General features: G+C 50.4%; 1 protein-coding gene across 1 annotated transcript in view; it reads left to right on the forward strand.

Annotated features, from left to right (window-relative positions):
* DNAH10 (dynein axonemal heavy chain 10) overlaps window positions 1–27566 on the forward strand; it is a 65956-nt gene that overhangs the window by 5998 nt on the left and 32392 nt on the right. The window contains exons 9-47 of the mRNA XM_078857346.1: window positions 482–712; window positions 1265–1455; window positions 2257–2455; window positions 3053–3247; window positions 3569–3742; window positions 4080–4256; window positions 4989–5168; window positions 5400–5560; window positions 6236–6387; window positions 7092–7256; window positions 8405–8612; window positions 8895–9051; window positions 9300–9524; window positions 9931–10185; window positions 11651–11809; window positions 12132–12248; window positions 12616–12718; window positions 12982–13160; window positions 13659–13870; window positions 14269–14425; window positions 15216–15449; window positions 16202–16324; window positions 16937–17170; window positions 17300–17526; window positions 18024–18311; window positions 18833–19016; window positions 19185–19319; window positions 19433–19585; window positions 19711–19899; window positions 20652–20798; window positions 21293–21484; window positions 22145–22263; window positions 22610–22768; window positions 23305–23440; window positions 23784–23906; window positions 24084–24215; window positions 24785–25004; window positions 25404–25523; window positions 26186–26331. Of these exons, the coding sequence (XP_078713472.1) occupies window positions 482–712; window positions 1265–1455; window positions 2257–2455; window positions 3053–3247; window positions 3569–3742; window positions 4080–4256; window positions 4989–5168; window positions 5400–5560; window positions 6236–6387; window positions 7092–7256; window positions 8405–8612; window positions 8895–9051; window positions 9300–9524; window positions 9931–10185; window positions 11651–11809; window positions 12132–12248; window positions 12616–12718; window positions 12982–13160; window positions 13659–13870; window positions 14269–14425; window positions 15216–15449; window positions 16202–16324; window positions 16937–17170; window positions 17300–17526; window positions 18024–18311; window positions 18833–19016; window positions 19185–19319; window positions 19433–19585; window positions 19711–19899; window positions 20652–20798; window positions 21293–21484; window positions 22145–22263; window positions 22610–22768; window positions 23305–23440; window positions 23784–23906; window positions 24084–24215; window positions 24785–25004; window positions 25404–25523; window positions 26186–26331 (6858 nt within the window). The remainder of the gene's footprint in view (window positions 1–481; window positions 713–1264; window positions 1456–2256; window positions 2456–3052; window positions 3248–3568; window positions 3743–4079; window positions 4257–4988; window positions 5169–5399; window positions 5561–6235; window positions 6388–7091; window positions 7257–8404; window positions 8613–8894; window positions 9052–9299; window positions 9525–9930; window positions 10186–11650; window positions 11810–12131; window positions 12249–12615; window positions 12719–12981; window positions 13161–13658; window positions 13871–14268; window positions 14426–15215; window positions 15450–16201; window positions 16325–16936; window positions 17171–17299; window positions 17527–18023; window positions 18312–18832; window positions 19017–19184; window positions 19320–19432; window positions 19586–19710; window positions 19900–20651; window positions 20799–21292; window positions 21485–22144; window positions 22264–22609; window positions 22769–23304; window positions 23441–23783; window positions 23907–24083; window positions 24216–24784; window positions 25005–25403; window positions 25524–26185; window positions 26332–27566) is intronic.

Genomic DNA, 27566 nt, shown 5'->3' on the forward strand with positions numbered 1-27566 from the left:
TGAGGTACAATTTGTATACAGTGATATCATCCCTGGGAAACACTATCATCGCATTGTTCTGTGTTCTAAAATAAAACAAGTAAATTATCTATGGGACATTTTTTTCCAGCATCAAAATGATGAGAAAATATATCAGGTGTTAAGATGTTCAGCCACCAAATAGGTACCTATTGCAAGGCATCAAGTCCGCATTAACCACACATACTTGTGGCAAAATATTCAAACAAACATGCTCTGATAATATATGGATTGTCTTGGAAACTGAGTGACCTACACCAGAGACAGCCTCCTTTATTGCATCGTTCATGCAAATTGCATCTCGCAACCGCTGAGGAATGGCAGCTTCGATCTCGGTAGAGGACCGTTATGGGGCGAGTAGACGGAACGCTTTGCTTTTTCAATGAGAAGCGGGGTGGCGGGGGGGGGGGGCAGCAGCAGCAACTTCTCCTGGCGCAAGCACTAACGGCACTGTCATGAACAGGGCAAGGGCCCCCTGGCCGAAGTGGACTTTTGGCGCGAGCGCTGCGCAGTGCTGAGCGCCGTGTGCGAGCAACTGCGTTCACCAGCTGCCCTGGCCGTGCTCGCCGCCCTGGGCCACGCCGAGCCCGTGGCGCTGCAGAATTTCCAGCTGACGGCGTCCGAACTGGCGGCACTGCAGGTGGAGGCCAAGGACAACGTGCGCTTCCTCTCCACGTTGGAGCGCCACTTTAAGGTGAGCGGGCGGGCGGGCAGGCGCGGGCGAGAGGCTGGTGGTGCCGTAGTGCAGCAATAAGGAACCTACAGCCCATGGCTGAACGTGGCCCACAACTTTATTTCATATGGCTCGCGGCCACATGAGCCCTACCACTTTGAAATGGCTTTCAAACGATATCTGTCCGCCACTGCCAGCATCTCAGTCACACTAATCACGTCTTGGAGGAAGGGGAATACTTTAGCCTAGCAAACACCACTTCTCAAATGTTATTGTGCTTTGTTGAATATTCTGCTTAGGTTTTCGTGGTTGTGCTGTTATTCACTCGGATACAGGTGGAGCGACACATGGTACTGCATTCCAAACAGCTCCTGGTACAACCCAAAAAAACATCGGAGAGCGATGTTGAATATCCTCGCGGCAGTAGAACTCACACAACCCACAGCGTCTAACAGCAGACCTCTAGATTTTGATGTAGACGGTGTGCAGATTGCTCGAAGTCTAACCGTGCGGAGGGGTTTCCTGCTTGATGGTAATGTTAACGGTGGCATTGCGGCGTGGGACTGGGGGCAGAACCTGGCGCACGGGAGTGGCTTTGGCGTGCTGCTGGAGACGGTGCCGTGCATGATGGGCGCCCTCCGCATGGTGTGGATCATCTCGCGCCACTACAACAAGGACGAGCGCATGGTGCCACTCATGGAACGCATCGCCTGGGAGATTGGCGAGCGCGTGCGGCGCGTGCTCAACGTGCGCGACCTCTTCAGGTGAGTCCCCCGGGGACCATATCTCGTCGTTACGTGCACTGCCTGTTAATCCTCCCCAACCCTGCCGCCCCCGCAATGTGTGTTTGTGCGTGTGTGTGAGATATTTTTGGTCAAATATCTTTGTAATGGCACAGTGCAGGTGGTGCATCTGTTAGTCATCTCAGTCAGTTTACCCATCACTCCGCACCTCCGATTAGCACGGTTGGCTACGTAAGGTGCGCAAGAAGTTCTACATTCATACAACACCTCCTGCCAGTGAGCTTTCGACACTTCACATATGGCCTGACCCCTTTTGTGATTTTTCGTAACATTACGAGCATTTATTTTCCTTGGATTTATTAGATATATTATCGTTGACTGCACCTTCGATGGTGCTCCTAATTCATACTACATTCTGTACCCTGGCCTATGGTGACGACAGTTTGATTCCTGGCCATCATCATCATCGTAATTTTTCAGTTGAAAGTGGTTTTTGAACCTGCCTTGGGCCTCCCCTTGGTTGCCTCAACTTTCAAATATCTATTTACCTTTAGTTTTGGCCAGGTGTTGAGTTTACAACAGGCTCCAATTCTAAAGATATTCTGCATCTTCCCCTGGTCTATTGAGGCCTAAATGTGCATTAATTAATCCTAAAATATTCGTATTGTCCCAAAGTGCGGAACGAACAAAAATAATGCCCTTTTCCGCATCAAGGTTTTGAGTTTGCGTGCCCTGCTCTTCACCATCCCTCGATCCCGCTTTGCCCTGCTGCTTCTCCACCCCCTCCCCCGCCACCTCTACTGGCCACCCCCTGTCTCCGAGCGAGGACTGCGAGTTGGCTATGTCGCGAGCGCTGGAGGCTCGCCGCGTGCTGGAGCTCTGGCGGGAGTCCTACCTGGAGGTGCGTGCTCGCATCGAGGCGTCGGGCCGAGACCAGCGCTGGGAGTTTGACCGCCGTCTGCTGTTCGAGAGCACCGACTTCATGGCGTCCATCTGCCAGGACCTGCACGATGTCGTACAGGCACGTCGCTTGTCACCGCTTGGTTCTTTTGAGCGCCGACCCAGATTGTAGATGTGTAAATGATTCACGCGCTCACCATCACAATTGTTTGACTTGTGACGATGACCCCACCACCAGGGTGCTCTGTTTCAATCTTCTGCAGAAACAATGGGCAGCACATAACCGACGTTGAGGCAATTGTCCTTCTTGATAGCGTATTTAATAGTTGACCTTAAAATATATGGGAGTGAGCTTACTGGACATTTGTGAAGAAGAGCTTTATAGGTGACCAGATTCCTCCAGTCTAAAATAAAGATTGTGATCCTGGAGAGCAATAATGACGTGCTCATTGTATGTATGTAGAACTTCTTTCACACCGTACGTAGCCAACCATGCTAATCAGATGTGCGGGAGAAAGACAACAAACTTAATACAAAAAGCAGTTCTAAAGAAATTAGTTTTCAATTCACCCAGCCCTTGCTGCCTAGCCACTACATACCTGACGCCACCCACGGCCTCACAAGGATGGCAATTGTATAATATATCAATGAAAACACACACATGTTCAAATGTTTGTTCGACGAATAGTTTTGCATGCGTGTGCCGGATGATGGACAGGTGTTGGAGGAGTTCTATAACATCTTCGGGCCGGAGCTGAAGGCGGTAACGGGAGACGCCCGGCGTATCGACGAGGTGGTGCAGCGCGTGGACGCGCTCGCCGTGCCCTTCCGCGACCTGCCCTTCGACCCCTTCGACCTGCGACACACGCACTCGTGGCGGCTCGTCATGGAGGCCTTCCGCAGCCAAGTCAGGGTGAGCTTCGCTCCGTCAGCTCACCCTTGCAAGTGCGACTATCCTGGTCTCTTGAGAACATACCGTTCTCACCTGTTTAAACACCCGGTTAAACAAAAACACCTGGTTTAACAAAAAGTAACCTTGATGACAATTTAATCTTTTAAAAATGTATATAAGCAGAACTCCGTTTTGTGCCCCCACATATAGAAGACAGGTGAATAACACGAGTGGGTTGATAGACAGTTGAGCAATGTGAGGAATAACGAGGGAGCATCTACAGTATCTGCCTTTCGCGGTGGCATATTATGCCGTGGGGGGGGGGTTGCCGTGATCACACAGGCAATCGAGGAGGAGGCGAAGAGCTTCATAGACGAGTCGTTCCGGAGCCTGCGCTCCGCCGAGGCGGCCTTCGACATGCTCCAGCGGTTCCGGCACATCCGTCGCTCGCGCCGCGCTATCAACAACCAGATGATGCACAAGTTCAACGACATCCTGGATCAGTACTGCAAAGAGGTGGGGCTTCCACACAGACACCATTCTCATGCCCACTGAAGACCAGACCGCCAGTGTTAATAATGAAACAATTATTGGTAAGGAAAGATATAACCCAAAAAATGCTTCTCCAACTGTAGTTTTTTTTCTTCCAGATGCTTCAACAGCCAATCATGTGACCTTTGAACCTTTTAAAAAGGGCACTTTTTGGCCTCGTGCGCCGTGTCAGACTTAAATGGTGCTTGATGAAGGCACTTGCCTCGACGGTCTATTAACAGCCACACGGGGGTTCTTTGTGTTTGTTTTTGTGTGCGCATCCACGCGCGTGCGTGCGCCCCTTTGTGTACGGCGGCACCAGCTGGAGGTCGTGCAGGCGCTGTTCACGAGGCACGCATCCGAGCCACCCGTGGGTAAGAGCGAGCCGCCCGCAGCCGGCGCCATCCTGTGGGCAAGGTCGCTGTTCCAACGCGCCAAACGACCCATCGTGCGCTTCCAGGAGGCGGAGGGGATGCTGGCCACCGAGCAGGGCAAGGAGGTACGTGTGCCCGCAGCACCTGCCCGCATTGTCGTAGCGCGATTGGCATGGGCCCTGGCGCACGGAATAAAATTGCGCCCCCCGTACAGTCTCAACCCTTACCCCTCATGGCCCCTGCAGCCCTTGAGACCTGGTGCAAGTTGCACAGCCTGCACATTCGATGGCTACGCCACTGCCTGTCCTGCCCGAGTATTTTTAAGTATTCATGCCCTTCGTTTTTGGTTCAATTTCGTCATGGATTAAAGGAAGATGCATCCCAATAGACGAATGCCTCTAATCTTACTCTTAGGTTTTTTCGGTAAAGTCACGTAGGTAAAAATCAATAATAAAAATAAATAATAAAAATAATAGAAATTAAATTATAAATCACGACGTTTCAGGCGCAACACAAGCGTCTGTCATCAGGTGGGATAACCAAAGCAAGAAACAAATTGTTTATTTATTTTTACCCACGTGACTTTACCGAAAAAACCTAAGAGTATGAATCCTTGCAGTCACGAAAGCTTCAAATCTAGCCTCCAATCTTGTAGACATGTTTCAAGTTCGAGTCTTTTTTTGCTTCACCAGGTGAGAACTCAAGAGACCAAGATAGTCAAATTTTTCCAACAGTGACCTGGACTGAGAGTGTGCGTCCTGGGTGACAAGACAGCATGGATTTATTCACGTAGTGCTGTCCAAACGCGACCACACGCGACCCCGTCTAAACGCGACTGCGTCGTGGCCCCGCTGCAGGTGAGGAGGCGGTACGTGGAGTTTGCGCGAGTGGTGAAGGAGTACGAGGACTCTCGCCACGAGCAGTGGCGCCGCGACACGGAGCAGGCCCTGCCGGCGCTCCTGCGCCGGAACCTGCTCTGCCGTGTGACCGTCGACTCCGCCGAGCAAGGGACAACCATCATCGAGAGCAGCAGCAGTGTAAGACGCGCTTTGGGGGTTTATCGTTTTGCAATTTGAAGTTTGTCTTGGAAACACTTGGAGTCAGTCCCGAGTATATACTGGGATTGCCCGGATAAAAAAAAAACGCGGATAACGCTTCCTCCTTTACACTCAACTTTCTCCCTCACCTCCACATCTCCTTCCATTTCCAACCCCCCTTTCCACACTTCCTCCTACCCGTGGCCTGGCTGCCGTTGACGCCACGTGCAGGAGTACGGCGAGGACTGCCCGCCGCGAGGAGCCCGCTATGCCGTCAACTTCGCCCCGGAGCTGCTGGAAGTGATGGCCGAGTCCAAGCGCATGGAGGCGCTGGGCTACACAGTGCCGGAGCTGGCGCGCAATGTCACGCTGCAGGAAGACAAGTACCACAGGCGAGTGGCGCGGCGCAGCAGGAGAATTCAAAGGGTGTATGGCCTGAGGGGGGCGGCGGTGCAGGGCTGCAGGGATTGGGAAGGGGCCGGGTTGGGCAGATTTCTCCTGGTCTCAGATCCGAGGGAGACTCATAAAATCTATAAGGGGCATAGGAGGGGTTGTTATCTGGCATTTTGGTCTCGGTATCCAAACATTTACGGGGAGACTGCAACAGAGAAGGTGGCACAAACATGTTAATTGCATTCACTAAATGCGCGTGTAGTATGTGCGCACCTGTGCACCATGTGGTGTGTGAGTGTGTGTGCACGTGGCGGGTGGTGGTATAGTGGTTATGACACTGCGCTGCGAACCTGGTAACCTGAGTTCGATTATATTATTAGTCATGGACAATATTAGTTACAAGTGATATCAGAACTTGGCCTGGGTCTCCCCTTGGTCGACTCACCCTTAAATGGGTACCTGGTGCAGTGTGTAAAGATCAACACTCGGAAGACGAAGCTGGCTGGGCGTGGCGATGACCACACCACGTCCTCGTATACCCTACCGGTCTTAGTAGGAGGTTCTTTCTAGCTCAACTTGCGCCCGTGGTTTATGAAACTCAATGGGGTGATCTTTGTCCCCGTGCGCAGATTCATCTGTGTGTAAGTGTTGGTCTCTGTGGTCGGTGTGTGCAGGTACGTGGAAGGCCTGAAGAGGCTACTGGGCAGCCTGCAGGTGGTGCTGAGCAGCGCGAGCGAAGCAGAGACACAGCTGCTGGACGAACACCTTCATGCCCTGTGGAAGGTGCTGCTGCCCGGCTACCGCAGGCTCAACTGGAACTCTCTCGGTGAGCCAATCTCCGACATCGATGTCATCACCGTCATCGTGTTGATTATCATCTCTCACCGTTGCCGTCGACTTCATTGTGGTCGTCTCCGTTCTAATTGTCATCATAATTACGCCGTCGTTGTTGTAGTTGTTATTATCGTCGTCATGATGAGAATGTACATATTTTGAACTTTTTTGGCACCGTATGTAGCCAACCGTGATAATCGGAGGTGCGGGATCATCATTGTGATTGCCAACATCACCGTCATCATCATAATCATGCCTCACCTAGGTCCATTCACCAGTGTAGGCCTTACCATCCGCTATTGAGGCTTTTGTAGCCTTAATGGGGTCTTGCAAATGAGATTGAACTCAAGCAGTCCACAGGCGTTGGGGGCGAATTGTGATGCAGTGGTTTACGCTCTGCGCCATAGATCTGGTAACCTGAGTTAAATTTAGGCCACAGCTAACATCAGTATTGAGCGATGTCTGAGGCAGTCCTGGACCCTTCCTCCCCCCCACCCACTTCACCAACTTGCAATTCACCAACTGACCAGCGTGGTAAAGTGTGCTTTTACAGTCTCCATGACTGGCATGGTGTGGTTCATGCCTTCATTCAGAAGTAAATGGACAAAGGGTTGTAAATTATTCCTAAAGGAGTACCCAGAGCAAATTTTTTCTTCAGTTTTATAAATGGCGTCGATCACCGTGATCCTTGTGCAGGCATCGCGGACTACATTTCGCGCTGTGAGGTGGCGCTTAGCAAGTTGGAGTCACTCGTGGCCCAGGTGCAGAAGAACGCGCGGGACGTGACCTCGAAGCTGGCGCTTATTGAGTCCGCCGACCTCTTCCGATTCCCCGTTGCGAAGTCGGACGATGATGTCCCAGGTAGGCGTGCCACTCTCTCCCTTTCTCTCTCTCTTGCTTATCTGGATCGCCAAACTGGTACGTGTGCGACACTCCCAACGGGAGCGGATATCCAGGCAGCTAAAATGCAGCAAGTTCGCACAGTAGGGGGCACAGGTGGTGCATCTGGCAGTCAGTTAGCCCATGGCACCTGGGTCTGTCCCATGACCTCCCGTCAGCGAGCATTCGACACTTCACTTGGCCTCGGAGTGCACCTGGCCTGGCACAAGCGCCGTGGTGATGTTGCCGCCACGTAGTGGCGAATGGCGGCAGCTGCTGTTGTTGTGTAACACTGCACCACCATGTGCAAGCACGAGTTGACACAAATCTGACAACCATCATTGTTGGCATTGCCTAATAACAGATTTGTATTTTAGTAGGATAATATTTCCAGGAGGATGACCTAAAGAGGCCTTGTGAAATGACTTGTGAAGCAGTTTCTGTGATGTAATTTTCTGGAGAGGTTTTTATGGCACAAGGTGATTCATTGATCGCTGTGATAGTTTGAAATTGGAATCATTGATCTAGTGTTATCCATAAATGAATTATGATAATTTTTTAAAGACAAGTTAGGGAAAAATTATGTTTTACGTATGGATTGCACAATGTTTCCATCGTGCGTTTATCTGCGGAGGTATTTATTTAGCAGTATAGAAGCCCACGTGTTGCTCTCATGGCCAAACACTTGTGCATATTGGTAATTTCTGCACTGATTTATGTCACTGAGGTTTTGGACAGTACTCTGATTAATTAAGCAGGATTTCAAGAGAGTAAGTCCTTTATAGCAAGACAAATTTTACAAGTAATTTCATATTTGATTCATATTCTTTGGGTCTTTCGGTAAAGTCATGTAGATAGGTTCAAAGAAAATGACAAAAAACTACGACGTTTCGATCGCATGTGACTTTACCGAAACACCCAAAGAATATGAATTCCTGCCGTCACGAAAGCTTTAAGTCAAGATTCATATTGGATTGTCTTTACAACTAGCGTCCACCACCCTCCCCCCCCATGATGGACAAACAAAGCAAATGCATAAATGCTGTCATTGGAAAGCGTGAGAAGCAAGGCATTATGGGGGTTTGTTTTGGCGACACGGGAAGAGGCAAGCGCGACTGTTTCTTCCACAGGAGTGAAGGAGTTCTTTGAGAGGGTTGAGCAAGCGCGGGCACAGGACGTGGATGTGCTGGTCCGCCGCTGGTTGGCCGTGGGGCCTCTGCTCACCAAGGTGGAGGGTGTGGTGGCCGGGACCAACACGGGCCGCTCGCCTCGCCTAGGGGCCTACTATGCGTACTGGGAGGGTCGCGCCTATGAGGCTCTGCGCAAGATGGTGCTCAGGTGCGTGTCATTTGCTCCAGGGGTCGATAGCCAGATTTGGAGGCATGCCCTTGTAGTCTATCTTTAATCCAGCACTTTGGAGACGAGGGTTTGTGGATCATGTACAGAAATTGTAAATTTCCCAAACCTGACGGGCTGCTCAAGAGATGGCAGTACAGCAAGTGGGTTTGTGACCTCGCATTGCAAACTTGCATTGCGTCCTCGTTCATAGTTGTGATTTACTGCGAGTGACTCATGACAATTGTGAATTGCCGTCTGGTGCTGCGTACCCTCCTACCGCAGGAACCTGCAGCGCCTGAATTCTCTGCTGTTGGGCGAGCGTCCACTGTTCTCGCTGGACGTCGCCCTCTCGGCGCCTGACATAGTGCTGCAGCCGGCCGCCGGCGAGGTCTACAAACTCGTGCTGCACTCGGCCAGTGGCTGCGTGGAGACCACCAAGGTACAGGCCCCATGGGACCCCCAAAGGCCCGGCGCAGAATTATTATTTCGATAAAATGTTTGAAAACTACTGTTTTCGCGATTGCGGTATGTTATGAGATTTAAGAATTCATTCATAACTCTCTCAGGGGAGAGAAACCCACACACACACACACCCCACCCCCCTGCCGTGCCGTGCTAGAGAACGGTCCATGGAAGCGGATATATCAGAGCTGCCTCAGAGATGTCTTTGTGCGCTCCCTCTCGTAGCACTTTGTGCGTTGGATGCACGGCACGTGCCTGGAGACGCCACCACAGCCTGTGCGTGGCGAGGACGAGCCCATCATCTTCAACTTCTTCGCCGACGTGGCCCAGGACCCGGCGGTCGTGGAGCTGTTTCAGGCCGCCCTGCAGGGCATGCAGCGTGTGCTGCATTCATTGACGCGCCCCCTTGTGCGCTGGGGACGGTACCGCCAGCTCTGGAAGATGGACAAGGCATGTTGGCACACTCTATCCCATTACTGAAGTAATTATTTACTCGTCCGATTATCGGTTTCGTTACTGGAGGAATTTGCGAATGTGTCATTAGTGCGAAATGGAATAGAATAGTTGGGGGGGGGGGAAGGTGTCACCTGTGTTCCTACGTGTGCCACTGAATGAGAGGTGACATCATTGGCATCATCTGCCGCTCGTGGGGGGTGTCCCAACTTCAGGAGCCTGGATGTTGGGGCCAAGTAATCGATCACAAAAACAGGAGGCGATTCCAGTTTTTGTCCGATTATTCAACCTAACCGCCTCAGTCCTCCCAGCTCTACTTGCAACGTCATGGCTGTAACCCGAACCCCTGTTCTCGACCCTGACCTTGTCCCCGATCTGCTCGACCTCGTCCTCGTCACCGCAGGCTATACAGATGGAGAAGTTTGCGTCGCGCCGGCCCTCGGTGATCTTGTACGACGACAAGCTGCAGTACTACCGGCGCGTGAGTGACGAGATGGGCGGCCAGCCGGCGGTGCGCGCGGAGCACTGCGTCCTCCTGCGCCTGGCGCCGCTCGTCGACGCCGTGCGGAGGCACGCCCGCGCCTGGGTCCTCTCGCTCGGCGAGCTGCTCAACGAGTCGGTGCGACAGGACCTGCACGGGCTGAGAGACGAGCTGCGGGTGGGTGCCTCGTCGATGAACGTGATCCCTCTTCACAGTTCTGTCGTGTTTTTGTCTTGTTGTTGAAACGTTTTGAGCTGCGCCTACTGGAGATCTTCTTCTTGGTTCTTTTGGTAAAGTCACGTAGAAGGGAAGTAATAAAATAATAAAAATAAAACATAATATGATCATTCTCACGACGTTTCGGTCACAACGCAAGCAGCCGTCCCTTCTACGTGACTTTACCGAAAGAACCAAGAAGATGAATCCCTGCAGTCACGAAAGCTTTATACTGGAGATCTGTCAAAAAAGAGATTTGTAGCTCATCGGCTTCCTCCAGTATAAATAAAGATTCTGATTCTGCATTCCGAGTGACCAGTCTCGGCGTGCCGAACCTGAGCGTTATTGCTGTGAGCTGCTTCGTGGGGAGGCTTACAGCACCTGCAATTAGCACGGTTGACTATGTACGGTGCGAAAGAAGATCAACATACATACATATACAATCGTGACCTAAGTGGTAAAATGTTAATTTGGTATCAATCTATATTATAAGCAACTTCTATGGGACCCCTTTTGCCAATATCAAGATAGTAAAGATAAAATAAATTAAATGTATTACCCTTTCTGTTTGTCTCAGATACGATCAGTCATGACACTTATATACGATGTAGTCGCATTTTCAATTACTGTCAAAATAACGGTAATCAATAAACAGATTTATTTGAATTCAATATATTTTTAATGGGGGTGGAGCGGTGGTAGAGTGGTTAACTCACTGCATTCCGAATCAAGCGACCTAAGTTCAATTCCCGGCCACGGCTAACGGTGGCGAATGACATCTGAACCAATCCTGGGCACTCCTTTCAGCAACCGACACTTGACAGCGTGGTGAAGCATAACTAAACAACCCCATGACTGATATGATGATGTAGGAAGGCCTTCACTTAGGAGTGGATTAACAAAGGAATGTATGTAATTTTAAAAATTTCAATAATTAATGTGTTACATTTGAAATGCGTTCATATACTGTAATACAATACAATGCATAAATTAATGGTGCACTTACTGAGATCGTGCCATCCTTATTTGCCTCTGCTTCCGCTCATGACTACGATTCCATGTCAGGAGCTGCTGAAGCGTGTGCGGCAGAAGCATGGTTAGACAACCCCCACGACTGATATGATGTAGGGAGGCCTTCACTTATGAGTGGATTGACAGAGGAATGTATGTAACTTGATACAAATTCAATCCTTGATTTGTTCCATTTTAAAGGCGTTCATATACTGTACTGTAATACAATACAATGCATGAATGAATGGTGCTCTACCGAGGTTTCCACTAAAAACGTATCTGTTTAAAATGACTTTCTCTCTTTAGTTCTTTTCAAATGTCTTTCTCACTTCTTCTTTCCTTGGTTGATGTAAAATGATTTCCGCCTTTATTATTAACCCTAACCCTTCCGCTCATTCCTACGATTCTGTGTCAGGAGCTGCTGAAGGGCGTGCGGCAGAGTCCCGACAGCCTGGAGGAGCTGAAGGGCGTCCTCGCCAACATCTCGAACATCCGAGACGTGTCGCTCGCCGTAGAGGCTCGTATCTGCGATATCAAGGAGCGGTACCGCACGCTGGCCATGTACAACATTGAGGTGCGTGGAGTTGACGTGTTTACTCGTGCTGTGAAAAGAAAAACCTGCCTGCTTCGACCACAGATTATCTACAATTAAAGAGCAGTCGACCACAGAGAGATGACTTCCTTGGAGGTGTTCATTGTCAATTGGGTTTATCCGAGTTGGCGACCATGAAAATATTTGTACACCTGGAAAATCGTATCCATTATGCCTCTCGCTATGGCCGTGGCTACGACTAGCCATGTGCCTACTCCCAGAGGCGGATCTAAAATAACTTTGAAATTTCAAGCTTTTTAAATAGGATACTTATTATTATGGCCGTGACATGTGCTTCCCGCAGGTCAGGGAGGATGAGCTGGAGCTGGTGGGGCGTATCCAGGAGGCGTGGGATGACCTGGTGCTTGAGTCAAAGCAGGTGGACTTCAGCCTTGGCTCCGTTAAGAAGCAGTTCACCCAGGTAAGGCATGGTGAATCTGTGCCACTGTGAGTACAGCTGGGGATTCAACATGAGTGTTTAAGACACATGGTCCGGTCACTTGACTCTCCTTATTGTTCGGAAGACATGCAGAGGCCTGGATTCATGGAAGATGGAAGAGGACATGTTATTCAGGTTTTCCGTGATGAAGTTCATTTTTTTTCTTATCGTTGTCAGCTCCCGCAATCCTATTTCTTTTTTTTCTAAATGCTAGTATAATTTTCATAGAAAAGGTAGCACCTGATGGTGTGGGGCCAATCCTATTTTTTGAATAAAGAAGAGGAATGTAATCAGAAATGCTGATTTTAAAAGTTTAATTTACAAATGATCTGTTTTTTATGCATCGCAGATTACGGCTGGGCAGATCGAGGCATTCCAGACGGTCGTGGGCAGCTTTGCCGATCGATTCCACAAGGAGGGGCCGGGCTCTGTGGGGTCTGACCTCGACAGCGGTCAGTTTTCTTGCTTGAGTTTTATTTTATTTTAAAAGCATACGAGTGTTCGCTACTTTGAGAGTGTGCATGCGGCTTTTGGGCCTTCTCCCTCCTTGCACCCCTCCTCTCCTAAAGCCTCACCCATTCTCTATTGCTCATTCTATTCCCTCTCCTCCCCTCGTACCTCCACTCCTTCCCGTGCCTCCCGTAATCCCTAAGTACCCCTCTATTGTGATCACTCACTCCTCAATCCTTGCACAACTCCTGGGTGCTGAGCACAGGTCTCCGCATGCTGGCGGAGTACGAAAAGGAGCTGACAGAGCATGAGAAGGAGCGGCAGGAGCTGGCCAATGCCGAGAAGCTGTTCGACCTGTCCATCACGGCCTACCCAAACCTGCAGCAGCTGCAGCGGGAGGTGCGGGGCCTTCGCCAGATCTACGACATCTTCCAGGCCTTCACGGTGAGCGCCTGTGGACATGACAGGCATGGTGAGAATTCACAGAGCCACTTGGCTGAGAGGTGGGACTACTCACTGTCGACTCAAGGAGATGGTAGTAGGGAGATGCAGAGTAGGTGCCTCCATCAGCCCAAAGGCTACACAGGGGAGCTTAATTGTTTGTCTTTGTGTGTCTGTGTGTCTGTGTGGGGACCGGTAGTGTAGTGGTTCGCGCGCTGCGCTACAAACCCGCCGATCCGAGTTCGATTCCCGTTCATGGCCCACACCAGTGACGATTATCAGAACCGGTCCTGGGCCTCCCCTCGGTCGACTCAGCCTCAAATGAGTACCTGGTGCGATGTGTAAACTTCACCACTAGGCAAACAAAGGCGGACGGGTGTGGTGTTGGCCACCCACCCTGTCATGTACCTTTGCGACCTTCACATGTGCTCGCTAACAGCACTTGCCCCAACAGTCTGTAAAGGCTATACAGGGGATTTTTGTTTGTCTTTTCCCGAACAGTCCTCCAAGGAGGAGTGGTCCCAGACGCTGTGGGCCAACCTGGACGTGTCGCAGCTGCAGGGCGGCACGGAGGGGCTCTTCAAGACGCTCAAGCGGCTACCCCGTGACGTGCGCTCGCTGCCCGCCGCCCACCACCTCGAGGCCAAGATGAAGGAGTTCCGCGACTCTATCCCACTCCTGCTGGACATCAAGAACGAGGCGATGAGGGATCGGTGCGTGTCTCCCGCCGGTGTTTAAGCGACAATCGCGTGCGGCAATAACAGCGTGCACTTTGCGGGCGGCTCGTGTGCGCCATATTAACGTGCGGGTATTTGTTTGAACGCAGTGTGCCGTGAGAAACTTGTGTCACATGGTATTAACTTGTGTCACGTGATATTTACGGTTCATTGAATTGCCCCATGAATACACGTAAATAAATATTTCAACATAAACACAAATTATACTTGTGGTAGGAATATAAAGATTTATCAACAACAAAAAGATTTTCATCAACTTAAATATATTCTCATATTTACAATACACGCATCTAATTGTGTGTGTGTAAGAATTGATTATTTACGATTCACGTGTGTTTTGTTCCTGTCTCTTCCGCCATCATCTCTGCACGCAGCCACTGGCAGGAGCTGATGGAGAAGACTGGGCAGCGCTTCCAGATGAACGCGGAGACTTTCACGCTGGAGAACATGTTCACTATGGAGTTGCACCGGCATGCGGAGGTCATCGGCGCCATCGTCTCGTCCGCCGTCAAGGAGCTGGGCATCGAGAAGGTGCCCTCACTGACGAGGAATCACCGCACCCGCTGGGCTATGTGGAGCGAGCTGCAGTGAGGGTTGAGTTTGCTTTTGAGCTAGGCTTAGGATTGGGTTAGTTTGGAATTGAGTTAGGGTTGGGTTGGATTGAGGTTTGTGGTGGGATTATGTTTAAGGGTTGCGGCTACGTTTTGGGTTCAATCAAGATGAGCATTAATGTTGGGTTGAGATTCAGATAGGATTGGGGTCAGGGTTGGGTTAGAGTTAAGGTTTGGGGTTGGGTTGAGTTTATAGCTAGTTTTGTGTTGGTATTGCAATTCGGGTAAGCTTTGTGTTTGGTTTGTAGTTGTGGCTCGTACTGGCCTTATAATTGTATGTATGTTGAACTTCTTTCACACCATACATAGCCGACCGTGCTAATTGTGGGATCATTGTAGACGTCACCGTGATGTTTGTGTTCTCTTCACACCCCCTGCTGAGTCGCCCTCGAAAAAGAGCTTCTTAGCTCAGTGGGCTTTCCTCTGGAAATAAACTCCTATCTTGATTTGAAGTTTTCGTGACTGCAGGAATCCATACTCTTTGGTTCTTTCAGTAAAGTCACGTAGGTAGAAAAATAAATAATAAATGACGACGTTTCGATCGCAACACAAGCAATCGTCCACGTAATTAGATACAATCGATCATCAGATGACGATTGCTTGTGTTGCGATCGAAACGCCGTGATTTATTATTTATTTTTCCTACCTACGTGACTTTACCGAAAGAACCAAATAAACTCCTGATTCCGATTCTCAACTTTTGCTTGCAGGGCGTGCGCGAGGTGGCCGACACGTGGGAGGGCATGAAGCTGACAGTGTCGCGCTACTCGAAGGGCGGCAGGGAGCGCGGCCACGTGTTGGGCTCGGTGGACGAGGTGCTGCAGGCCCTCGATGACCACGGCATGAACCTGCAGAGCATGGCCGGCAGCCGCTACGTGGGCCCCTTCCTGGCGTCCGTGCAGGGCTGGGAGCGTTCGCTCTCGCACATTAGTGAGGTCATACAGGTGTGTTGCCGTAGCCGCAAGAGGGGGTATCAGAGGTACCAGCATTACACACTCCTGCCATCCTCCCTTTGAAACCAAAGGATACTCATGCTCTATTGATTTAAGTCTTTAGTGATGCATTTTAAAATAAAATGCTTATTTAATGACCACTTAACGAAACTAATTTGTATAACAGTTGCTCCACATGCTTTCTATTCAGTTTCACTTAATTTCATACCATGTAAAGTATGTAAATCAGCTTAAGGCTGAATGCTACTTATCCACGTAAATAAATAAAATGGATCAATTATTGTGTGTGGTCCTAACTGATGACCATGGAAAGTTCTCCTAAAAATAAGGTTTTATATTATTGGTTCTTTCGGTAAAGTCACGTAGAAGGGAAATAAGAATTAAAGAAATGTTGTATTATTGTATTGTTTCCCTTCTACGTGACTTTACCGAAAGAACCAATAATATGAATCCCTGCAGTCACGAAAGCTTTAAATCGAAAAATAAGGTTCTAGTTGAAAATGCATGGATGCCCATGCACGAACTTGTATTCAATTAAACGTTATTTTGTTACGAAAAACAAGGGGGTATAAATATTCGAAAGAGAATCCGATATTCCTGAAATGACATCAATTCTTGAATAAATAATATATGTGTTCATATTCAGGGGAGAACATATATCCCCGGACTCGGTGCGAAGGATCGATGGTATTGTACCGTCGGTGGGAGCACGCTGATCCTGTGCTGATGGCGCGAGTGTGTAGGTGTGGATGGTGGTGCAGCGCAAGTGGATGTACCTGGAGAGCATCTTCATCGGGGGCGACATTCGGGCGCAGCTGCCCGAGGAGGCCAACAAATTTGATGCCATCGACAAGGAATTTCAGAAGGTGCATCTCACGACGGCCTCCAACCTTTAGAATGCGTATCGTGTAGTAATATTAATAGTAATAACATCAACCTGTAATGTGCCACACAGTATTCGCTCGCTGTCGAAGAGAGAAAGAGAGGATGACTTAGAGGTGCGAGGAACGGCGGCACATTTCTCATGACGCCACCGATTTAGCCAGCAAAGCTTCAGTGAGTCTCAAGACTCTTTTTGTCGAGAGGATTCTGCATTGGAATTTTTTTTTGGCAGTGTCATGTGTGTGGAAAGCTGGAGCGCTCATTTACGAGTGGTTAACAATCACACGCTTACACATGTGGAGTCACAAACACCCTTGCTCTACTGCCATCTTCCAGTGACTCTGTAGCCCAGCTCATACGGGAATTCCAGAAATCTGCGTGATCCACAAACACATGCTTTGAAAGTGCTGGATTATAGGTGTGCATCCCCATGCCTAGCTAATAGTTAAAAACGTTCATGAATAGCTAATTACTCCTGGACTGTTGCTGTCTCCTTTCTCTTTCTCGATCCCCTTTCTCTCTTCCTCCATACCTTCTCCGCACCCTCCCACTGCACCTTCTTCCTCCACCTCCTCCTCTAACCCTCTTTCGCCCAGATCATGTCGGAGACATCGCGTAACCCCGTGATCAAGGTTTGTTGCCTGGCTACGGGTCGCCTGGCCGACCTGCAGGGGCTGAGCGAGGGGTTGGAGCGTTGCCAGAAGAGCCTCAACGACTACCTCGACTCCAAGCGGAACGCCTTCCCCAGGTTCTTCTTCATCTCCGACGACGAGCTGCTGAGCATCCTGGGAAGCGGGGACCCTTCCTGTGTGCAGGAGCACATGATTAAGGTGCGTTGCATGTGTTTTGCGTGTTTTTACTCCGTTCGCTCAGGAAATCCTTCGCACCTCCGACTAGCACGGTTGGCTACAAAGAAGTTCAACATACGTACATTTATACGTAACGTGTTCCTTGTGCAGATGTTCGACAATGTAGCATCGCTGACGCTGGAGGCTGGCGGCGCAGGTGGCGGCGTGCTCGCCACAGCCATGGTGTCGGCCGAAGGGGAACGCATGGAATTCCGGACACCGGTGGCGGCCGAGGGCCGCGTCGAGGACTGGATGACGGCCGTCCTGCACGAGATGCGGCGCACCAACCGGCTGCTCACCAAGCAGGCCGTCTTCAACTACTGCAAGGACTGTGGCAGGTCGGTGTGCTGTTGCATTACGCGCGTATATGTTTTCCTCTCGAGGGATTTTTGTCTGAGAGTTGTCGCAAACGCACCTGAAGGCACAGAAGGAGGGGGTCAGGCCCGTGATTGTTGTCCCAGGCGTACATCCACATGTGAACTACGACTTGAAAATAATTATGTTTGTTATTTTCTAGTTGTATGGTTCAGTGAATTGTCATGATTTGGTGTGCAGTTTCATTCAGTTACTTATGTTTGTTTGTCTATCTCGTTTGCGTTGATGTTTGTTTCTTCTGTCTCATTGTTATAGTCTTGTTAATGCCATTAGCCTCATCTCGTTGGGTGTACATTTTTACATGAACAATTTGATGCAATTATTTTGAGCATAACACCCCATTTTAAACAATGAATTAATAAACACGATTACTTTATTTTGATATTTACTTCGTAATTATACCCACATTTTTCCCATCCCATTGTAATAATTCCATCACGCCATGCTGGCCGTGTATCAGGGTGGACTGGATGCTGCAGTACCAGGGCATGGTGGTGCTGGCCGGCTGCCAGGTGTGGTGGACCTGGGAGGTCGAGGATGCCTTCATCAAGGTCGTGGGCGGGGGCGGCAGTGGGGGTGGCGACAAGATGGCAGTCAAGGACCTGGCGGAGCGGCTGCACCTGCAGATCGACGAGCTCGTGACGCGCATCGCTCAGCCGCTGGAACGCAACGACCGCAAGAAGATCAACACAGTGCTTATCGTGGACGTGCACGCTCGCGACATCGTTGACGCCTTCGTCAGGGACAGGTGCTGCTTCTCGTCAAACGAGGGTTCCGTCGTTGCCTTTGAACTTCCTTTCAAATGAATGAGGCAATAGTCAATTGTTGCCAACATCTATGTATGTATCTTGAACTTCTTTCGCACCGGATGTAGCCAACCGTGCTAATCAGAGGTGCGGGGGGTGAGATAGTATATTTATAAAAAAAAAGGGAATTGAATTCAAACACGCAGTCTTCGGCTGTTGGTGTGAAAAAAAATGACATTGGTTCGTGTATTGGTATTTCTACTATTGTTCGTTTCTGTCTGTCAGCGGAGTTGTCAGCTTTTGTTTCATTTTCTTTGAACACGTGGATTGGAGAGCATACAGGCGTTAGAGACATCATATTGACTGTTAAAGAATATGATAGTAGCAAAATCCGCGTCTAAAATTAGCACGGTTGGCTATGTACGGTGCGAAAGAAGTTCAACATACATATGTACATAGAAAATAGTACTCTGATCAAAGTGTTTCTTTGTGCCTTATGTGTGGGACGTTGGGGTGAGTGCAGCATCATGGATGCGCGGGAGTTTGAGTGGGAGAGCCAGCTGCGCTTCTACTGGGAGCGCGAGGCTGACGAGCTCTCCGTGCGCCAGTGCACGGGCACCTTCGGCTACGGCTACGAGTACATGGGGCTCAACGGGCGGCTCGTCATCACGCCGCTCACCGACCGCATCTACCTCACCCTCACCCAGGTGAGCCGAGCTGCTGTCCGGGACGCGCGCAAAGCAGAGGGCCAGGCAAAGATGTGAGGTGGACGTTGGCGAGATGGCACCTGCGTGAGCAGCAGAGCGAATTGAGGACACGGTGACCGATGCCCTCCATCTTCCCCAATGTGGCGCGCTCCTCCTTGCTTTCTGCAGGCACTGTCCATGTTCCTGGGTGGGGCGCCAGCAGGCCCGGCGGGCACGGGAAAAACGGAAACCACCAAGGACTTGGCCAAGGCCCTGGGCCTGCTCTGTGTTGTGACCAACTGCGGCGAAGGCATGGACTACAAGGTACGGCCGAACTTTCCCTGACAATGCTGTGCGGTTTTTACCACGCAACCAAGATATGTTTCTACTAGATGAGCGAAAGTCCTGACCACTTTGCTTCCATTTTCTGGCGGTAGGCCATGGGAAAGATCTTTTCGGGCCTGGCCCAGTGCGGCGCCTGGGGCTGCTTCGACGAGTTCAACCGCATCGATGCGTCGGTGCTCTCGGTCATCTCGTCCCAGATCCAGACGATCCGCAATGCGCTCATCCACCACCTCAAGCGCTTCCAGGCGAGTGCGCGTGTTTACCTGCAACGGCCGGGACATCTGCGTTGCCGGGGTTTCTTCAAATTGTATTTCGTCGCTTTCGAGTCGACGTGGGTTTAACAGGAAGCGCGCGGCGTCTGCGTGAGCAGTTTGAGGGCTGCGAGATCGCGCTTGACCCGCGCGTGGGGATCTTCATCACGATGAATCCGGGTTACGCGGGACGCACGGAGCTGCCCGAGTCGGTGAAGGCTCTCTTCCGGCCCGTCGTGGTCATCGTGCCCGACATGCAGCAAATCTGCGAGATCATGCTCTTCTCAGAGGGATTTCTACTGGCCAAGGTGCGCGAGTTCTCACCGTATCTCTTCCCCTCTCTCCGTCTCTCTGTGTTTCTGTACAGCTGTTTGCCTCTGTCTTTTTATATCTGTCTGTCTACATTCGTTTGTCTGATTCAGCATCTCTTCATCTGCCCATTTCTGTCTGTGTTTGTTTGGTGATGACCCTACCTGGAATGATCTGTAAATACCCACAATTTTGTTGACAAAAGTGGATTCCCATGGAAATTGTCCATAATAGATTTGAATTAATGTCATGCACTGCATTACAGTTTGTGTACCCGTTTGGCTGTATTTGTCAGGGTTGGACATGTTGCTCAGACAGGGACAGTTAACATTGAGAGCACATCGACTATTCGCATGGAATAAATGTTCTGAAAAAAAACGTTAGACATTCTTAGTATAAGTTCAGGTATGATCGCTAGTTCAGCTCATATTAAATACCCTGTATCTTGTCGATACATAAATATACTGTTATTAATGAGAAATAAATACATTTAAATCACCAAGTGACATAATAGTAATAAAAAACCCACTTCTGAGGCATGAGTTAAGTGTGTTACCAGCGGTCCTCAAGAAAGCAACTTTAACAATAATTAGATTCATTGACGAAACTTTAAACGTGTATTTGACGGCCCACGACACAAGCCGAGGTACACTGGTACCACATAAAAGCCATTCGATTTTTTTTGTGTTCTGCCCATAACGTAACACCATCATTGCCGCCGCCGCCAACCAACCAACCAACACCACCACAGATGCTCGCCAAGAAGATGACGGTGCTGTACAAGCTGGCGCGCGAGCAGCTCTCCAAGCAGCACCACTACGACTTCGGCCTCCGCGCCCTCAAGTCCGTGCTCGTCATGGCCGGGGAGCTCAAGCGCGGTTCGCCCGACCTCAGCGAGGTGCGGCCAAACCCTCGCTCCGCCGCTAGCGGATGCCCGACAAGGCACCTGATGCGCCCGGCTCCAAAGGCGGGGCTTAGTTTCAGCCGAAGTCGTCTGGGGCTGAACCCCGGAAAATGTTTCCCTACTTCCCTCCAAGTTGTTGTGGGGAAGGCGGTGGGGGTGGGGGGGGGGGTTTTGGGGGTTGGCGGGGGCTCCATGAGAAACTAAGCTCTTACCAATGGGGGGGGGAGTTCTCCTAATCCGCAGCGCTGCTAGTGTGGCGTGCTGTGGAATACGTAGATACCGGCAGTGTGTAAATTACATGTATTTTAAATATGTATATCAATTTGTAATTGTAACTGGTATCTAAATTACACAGGACACGGATAATTGGTGATTTGTAATTGTTCATTATCTACATAATATACTCCAATAATTTCTAGTTGAAGTGTTTTATTGTGCACGTGTAAATGCGTGCGTGCGTGCGTCTGTGCGTGCGCATCCCTCTGCAGGACGTGGTGCTGATGCGTGCCCTGCGGGACATGAACCTGCCCAAGTTTGTGTTTGACGACGTTCCCCTCTTCCTGGGCCTCATCTCGGACCTCTTCCCGGGCCTAGACTGCCCGCGCGTGCGCTACCCTCAGTTCCACGACGCCGTGGAGGCCACGCTCGCCCAGGGCGGATACTTGATGCTGTCCTCCCAGGCGAGCTGCTGCGGCCACACGGCTCACACAATGTCCTAATGACCTGTATGTGTGTGTGTGCATGTTGAACGTTTTTGTCACCATATGTAGACAACCGGGCTAATCTGAGTTGCCAGGGAAGGACAGCAAATTAAACACAAAAGCAGTTCTAAATAAATTAGTTTGCAATCTAGATTTTAAAGTGCATAGCTCCAGTGGCTTCCTAATATGACATGGCCTTGTGTTTGGGCAAAGCAGGGTCACGAGTCATGGGGCAGGGTCGTGAGTCACGACCGACTCTTGATGTTATGCTTGATAACGATATGCTTCTCTCACTCAAGTCGAGTTGTGATGTGCACCCATGTTGTCGTACGAGGGACTTGAGTACCACGAGGTGAGGACTATTTGCTCGGAAGTCAGCTACGGGTGTGCTACGTAAGAACTGGTTCTCGTCTTAGGAATGTGGAGTTTTCACCGTCAACTTGAAGGATGCCTGTGGAGGCGTGTGTTTCCTGGCACTAGAAATACATCGGTGATGTTTTGATTTTGAATGCACGGTGCCAGTTCTGCACTCTAAAAGGCTGAACATTTCACCATTAGTGTCTATAATCCTCTGGTGGTTCTGCTGTTCGGTTCTCCACTGAAGGCCACCGTTGCTCCCCCCCGTGCCCCCCCACGCAGGTGGACAAGGTGGTGCAGATGTACGAGACCATGATGACTCGGCACACCACGATGGTGGTGGGGCCCACGGGTGGCGGCAAGTCCGTGGTCATCAACACTCTGTGCCAGGCTCAGACGAGGTGAGGGCCGACTGATGAAACCAGTGGTGGGGTTTCATCCAAAGCTAAAAATAGCATGGAATTAAAGGGTTAAGCTTAGGAGTATGTTGTTATGTTGGTGATAAACGTATACAATAATATTACGCACCTCTGATTAGCACGGTGGGCTACGTACGGTGCGAAAGAAGTTCAACGTACATATGTACATAAAATAAAAATGTCCTTTGTCTATCCAGGAAAGACTGCCCGAGTCTCAAAAATATTTTTTCGGGAGGGTCGTGCATCGGGCTAATTGAACAACCAATGCTTGAGCTTCCCTCCCACGTGCCGCGTCTTGGCACGCCTGCGCTGCCCTCTGTGCTTTCAGGCTGGGGTTGGTGACGAAGCTCTACGTGCTCAACCCCAAGGCCATGAGCGTGGTGGAGCTGTACGGCGTTCTCGACCCCAACACGCGGGACTGGACCGACGGCGTCCTCTCCAACATCTTTCGCGAGATCAACAAACCCACCGACAAGCAGGAGCGCAGGTCCGAGCTTGGCCTCGTCAGAATCCGGAAGCTCAGTAGAATGGGGCCTGCAAGGTGGTTGGGTGGGCGACCACCGTAGGCGGAGTTTTAATTCTATATTTGGGGGGGGGCGCGTGGGGGTTCGCATATAATACATTTATTTTTCATCTTAATTGTAAACTACTGAAAATAAATTATGAAAGGTGTCCAGTTTCGGGGGGGGGGGCGATGTCCACCAGTGCCTCCCCGCAAACTCCCCCCATGGCGACCACTATGCTCCGGGCCTACATTGTGGGCAGCAGAGTGCAGGTGCAGAGAAATCCATTTCTGCATTTTATATCTTTGCTCCCTGACTTCACCAACCCACACTGACGATCCAGCAGTGTATTAGAAAAAACGGGTTCTACATGTACATATACTTGACATTTAACGATACAGTTCCTTGGCAGCAATTTAATGAATAATCCATTCTCGCACGCACTATTGAGTGAACTCAATCGTGATCTTAATCGATGACGGGCGCTTCAAACTGCTCTGCCGCGTGTTTCTCCGCGCAGGTACATCCTGTTTGACGGCGACGTGGACGCCCTGTGGGTGGAGAACATGAACTCGGTGATGGACGACAACAAGCTGCTGACGCTCGCCAACGGAGAGCGCATCCGCCTGCAGAACACGTGCGCGCTGCTCTTTGAGGTGCGGGAGGAGAGCGAGAGGACCCAGCGATCGCGGGCTCGCTCGGCCCGTCGAGATTGCTTGATTTTAGAGCCACACCGGAGCCAGCTGATGTCAAACGTCTCATTTTTGCTGTGGACGTTTGCAGAGTAGCAGAGCGTGGTTGGCTTGGGACCTGGTACTATTTATCCCCCTCTTCGTAGCTCGACACCTGGGTTCCTCTGACTCGTGGCCCTCGGTGTAGTTCCTGAATTCGGGAGGACTTCATCCAGCAGTGGATCGATCATGCTTGGTGATGATGATGATTTTTATGTTAATGGACTCGTCTGCCCTGATTTCCTCCATTTTCTCTTCTTCCATCCAGGTGGGAGACCTGCAGTACGCATCTCCGGCCACCGTGTCACGTTGCGGCATGGTCTACGTGGACCCCAAGAACCTGGAGTACCAGCCATACTGGCAGCGGTGGCGCAACAGCCGCCCCGCCAAGGTCCGCTTGCATGCTGTGCGTGTGGCTATGTGTGTGTGTGTGTCTTTGTATGTGTGGTGGGGAGTGGTGGCACAGTGTGCGATAAGTGCATCGCACTACGATCCCAGGCACCACCTTCACCAAGCATCGTTGAGCAAATCTCTCCCCCCATCCCCCCGCGCGCTTTGTGGCTGACAGGACCAAGCGGAGCTGCAGCGGCTCTTTGAGAAGTACGTGCCGTCGTGCATGGAGATGATCGTGGACGGGGTGGTGGACGGCCGGCAAGGGGAGCCACTCAAGACCATCGTCCCCCAAACTGACCTCAACATGGTGTGTATGTGCCCACGGCGTCACCGCTCCCCTCCCCGGCTCTGTCGTGCCCTGTCCTTGCGTGATTGTCAGCCGCACGTGCACCTCCAGCCCTATGGTATGGGTGGGTGCTGGAGGTGGCTGAGCCATGTGTGGGGGGGCGGGAGGCGATGGGGGGCAGTGGGCTCGCCGGAATGCTCGGAAGCTAAGCAGTGTTGAGTCTGGACAGCGTTTGAATGGTCGACCACGTTGCAGTCAACGGGTTGTTATAGGCTGCTGTGTTGTGGTCAGCAGTTGGTAGTGCAGCAAAAGCCATTGTTGCACTGGTCTTTTATGATCCATTGTCTGTGCTCCCCCTTTACCAACCAGCACAGGGCAGCATGGTTCAGCACGGTCAAATGGCGAGAACTAAGACGAGGTCTGGCGTATTCCGGGCGACTCGGTCATAGGCCACAACAACAGCCAAACACCGTTACATCGTGAAACTCCACAATAACGACGATTCTCAATTGTGTTTGTGACAACGCTAAATCATCCCCTCCCCCCACCCTCCACCCCCCGCTCCCCGCCCCACGCATCTCATGGTCCAGGTGAACCAGCTGTGCGCAATGCTCAACGCGGTACTGCACGAGGAGGCGGAGGACTCGGCCGTGCTCGAGTGCCACTTCCTGGAGGCGCTCTACTGCTCGCTGGGCGCCACGCTGCTGGAGGGGGCGCGCGCGACCTTCGACTCGCACGTCAAGGGCCTCTCCGCTATGACCACCGTCGCCGACGACCTCAAGACCGGCGCCCAGCCCGGCGAGCTGCCCGGTGCCTTCCCGCGTGATTCACCTGTTTTATCACCGAATTTGTGCGGCGAAGCTGCCCCCCCTATAACGATGTGTTACAATAGTATGCAAGTGAGTGAGCGAATGGGTTGGAGGTCTATTGGGCGAGCAGGTCATGTGCAATAATTGGATGGGTGATTAAATGCGTGAGGTGAGCAGGTGGGTGAGTGAGCCAGCGAGTAAGTTGTTGAATCAGTGGGTGTGTGTGGGTTGGTTACTGAGTTGGTGAGTGAGTAGTTGAGTGGGTGGGAGTGTAAGTGAATAAGGGAGAGAGCGATTGAGAGAATGTTGAGTATATGGAAGAAGCGAGTGAGCGATTGCATGGACGGTGCGCGAGTGGATGGCGAGTGAGCGAGTAATTAAATGACTGTGCACTCTGCAGGTCAGTGCCCGACGCTGTTCGAGTACCACTTTGACAGAGAGAGTCAGAGCTGGGTTCCCTGGAGTCGCCTGGTTCCAGCCTACGTGTACGATGCACAAGTCCGCTTCTGCGACATCCTGGGTGGGTGTGCCGTTTTGCCATGCTGTGCACCGCACTGTGTGATACCCCAAGTACCACCAACACTCTCTCATACCATGGCTTAGAGACACACTATACCCAGTCACCTGCTGCCCTCCTTTTTTCAAGGGTATCCGTGTGGCGATTGGTATTGTATTGGTCATAGGTGTGCGCTCAAGTTTGTTATTGCTATACGGGGAATCTTTGTCTTTAGTGTATTGGTGCACGCACTTTAAGAATATCCAGATAACCTGGGTTTGAATTCCAGCTAGAGATATCTTCCAGCTTAACCTTAAATTTGTACCTCGCGCAGTGTTTAAACATCACTATTGGAGGGACAAAGATAGCCCGGGCATTGTGCTGGGTAGACCATCCACTTGTGCGCTGTGCCGGCCTTCACAGGTGCTCGCTCATGGCACTTACCCCAACAGTCTGTGAAGGCCATGCGGGGGATCTTATTATTTTTGTATTTGTGTGTGTGTGGTATATTGGTTTATCACTGCCACTTAGTGGCGAATGGCAGTTGTTGTTATATTGGTTTGTGTACTACGTTATGATCGTGGTGACTTTGGTTTCATTACCAGCCTTCATAGGTGCTTGCTAACAGCACTTACCGCGATAGCGTATCGATTTTAACGAGGAGATTTTACGACTGTGCCCCCAAGTCCCCACGGTGGACACGGTGCGCACCAGCTGGCTGCTGGAGCAGATGGTGCGGACGCGTCGGCCCGTGTTGCTGGTGGGCGAGTCGGGCACCTCCAAGACAGCCACCACGCACAACTTCCTCAAGGGCCTCGACAGCGATACCACGGTGAGGCCGCTACTGCTGCCCGTTGACATTTAAGTTTGGCGCCGCGGTGGCGATATGTTAACTACCCTCGTCTGGTATTCAGGACGTCGTGGGTTCGATCCCGACCCTGACGCCTGCTGCTGTATATTTCGAGTTTGCGTGTCTCTCTCTCATCATCATCACGGTGGCTAGGAGATGTTGACTACTTTGCTTGGTATACAGGAGAGCGTAGGTTCGATCTTAACCCTGAGGCCTGTATATTTAGATTTTGCATGTTCTTCCCATGGTCGTGCAGATTTTTCCCCGGGTCCTCCGGTTTTTCCCTCCACATTTATAATCAACACGCTTTTAGAGTATTTTTCTGATTGAAGTTTCCACATTGTAAGCCACTTCGTTGAGCTATAATTTGTTGTCAGGTCGCTCCTGAAAAATACCTCTATAGGTAAGTGAGATTTACCTGATGAAATACATTGTTTTTTTTTAAGTTCATCCAAGCCAGTGCTTGGAAAACCTACAACATATTTGAATGGGAACGTCCAACCGTTTAAAACTGAGGATGTGTAATATTTAAAAAAAATCTTATTTGTAAGGCGTATAATGCTTCTCTTGCATGATTTCTTGTATTGCTACAATTCGGGAGAGAGATAAAAATGTGTCTGCGTTGTGGCGAATATCGCGTCTCTCGTGGGTTGCCTGGGTTGATCACATGCGATGTATTCAAATCAGAAATGATAGCTGCGAATATAATTTGATGCGTAACGTGTTTCGTGAGTGTAGCAGTGTATTTTAATCGATAAATTACGGAATTATTGTATGCCGATCGTTTTCAAGCCGTAGTTGGTGATATACTGCGTGGGTAGGGGTGCACAAGCGCAAAGAACAAATAACATCTCCGTCAATAACACCGTGTGAAAAATACGTAACAGGTAACATGGGCAATAGCCCTTCTTTATAGCACAGAAGAAAGGTAATTTGCTCAAAATGTTGCCAATGATATACCTTCCCTCTTAGAGCACTGTTATTGACGAATGTGTAAAAAAAAAATCATTAGTTGGCCATGCAATGTCAAGGTTTTAGCAACTAATTTTCTGTGCAATTGATGATTGGTGTAGGTAAAACACAATGAAAGGACTTGTTTAGTTCTTCATAAATACTCAACTCTGCTGTGAATAACTCACTTTTAAAAAACATTACCCACAATTCAGTGGTTATCAGTGGCATTATTTAAGAGCTCTCTGGTCTCGTTCACCCGTCGC

This window comes from Lampetra fluviatilis, chromosome 6 (assembly GCF_964198595.1).
Source record: "Lampetra fluviatilis chromosome 6, kcLamFluv1.1, whole genome shotgun sequence".
Lineage (NCBI taxonomy): Eukaryota > Metazoa > Chordata > Hyperoartia > Petromyzontiformes > Petromyzontidae > Lampetra > Lampetra fluviatilis.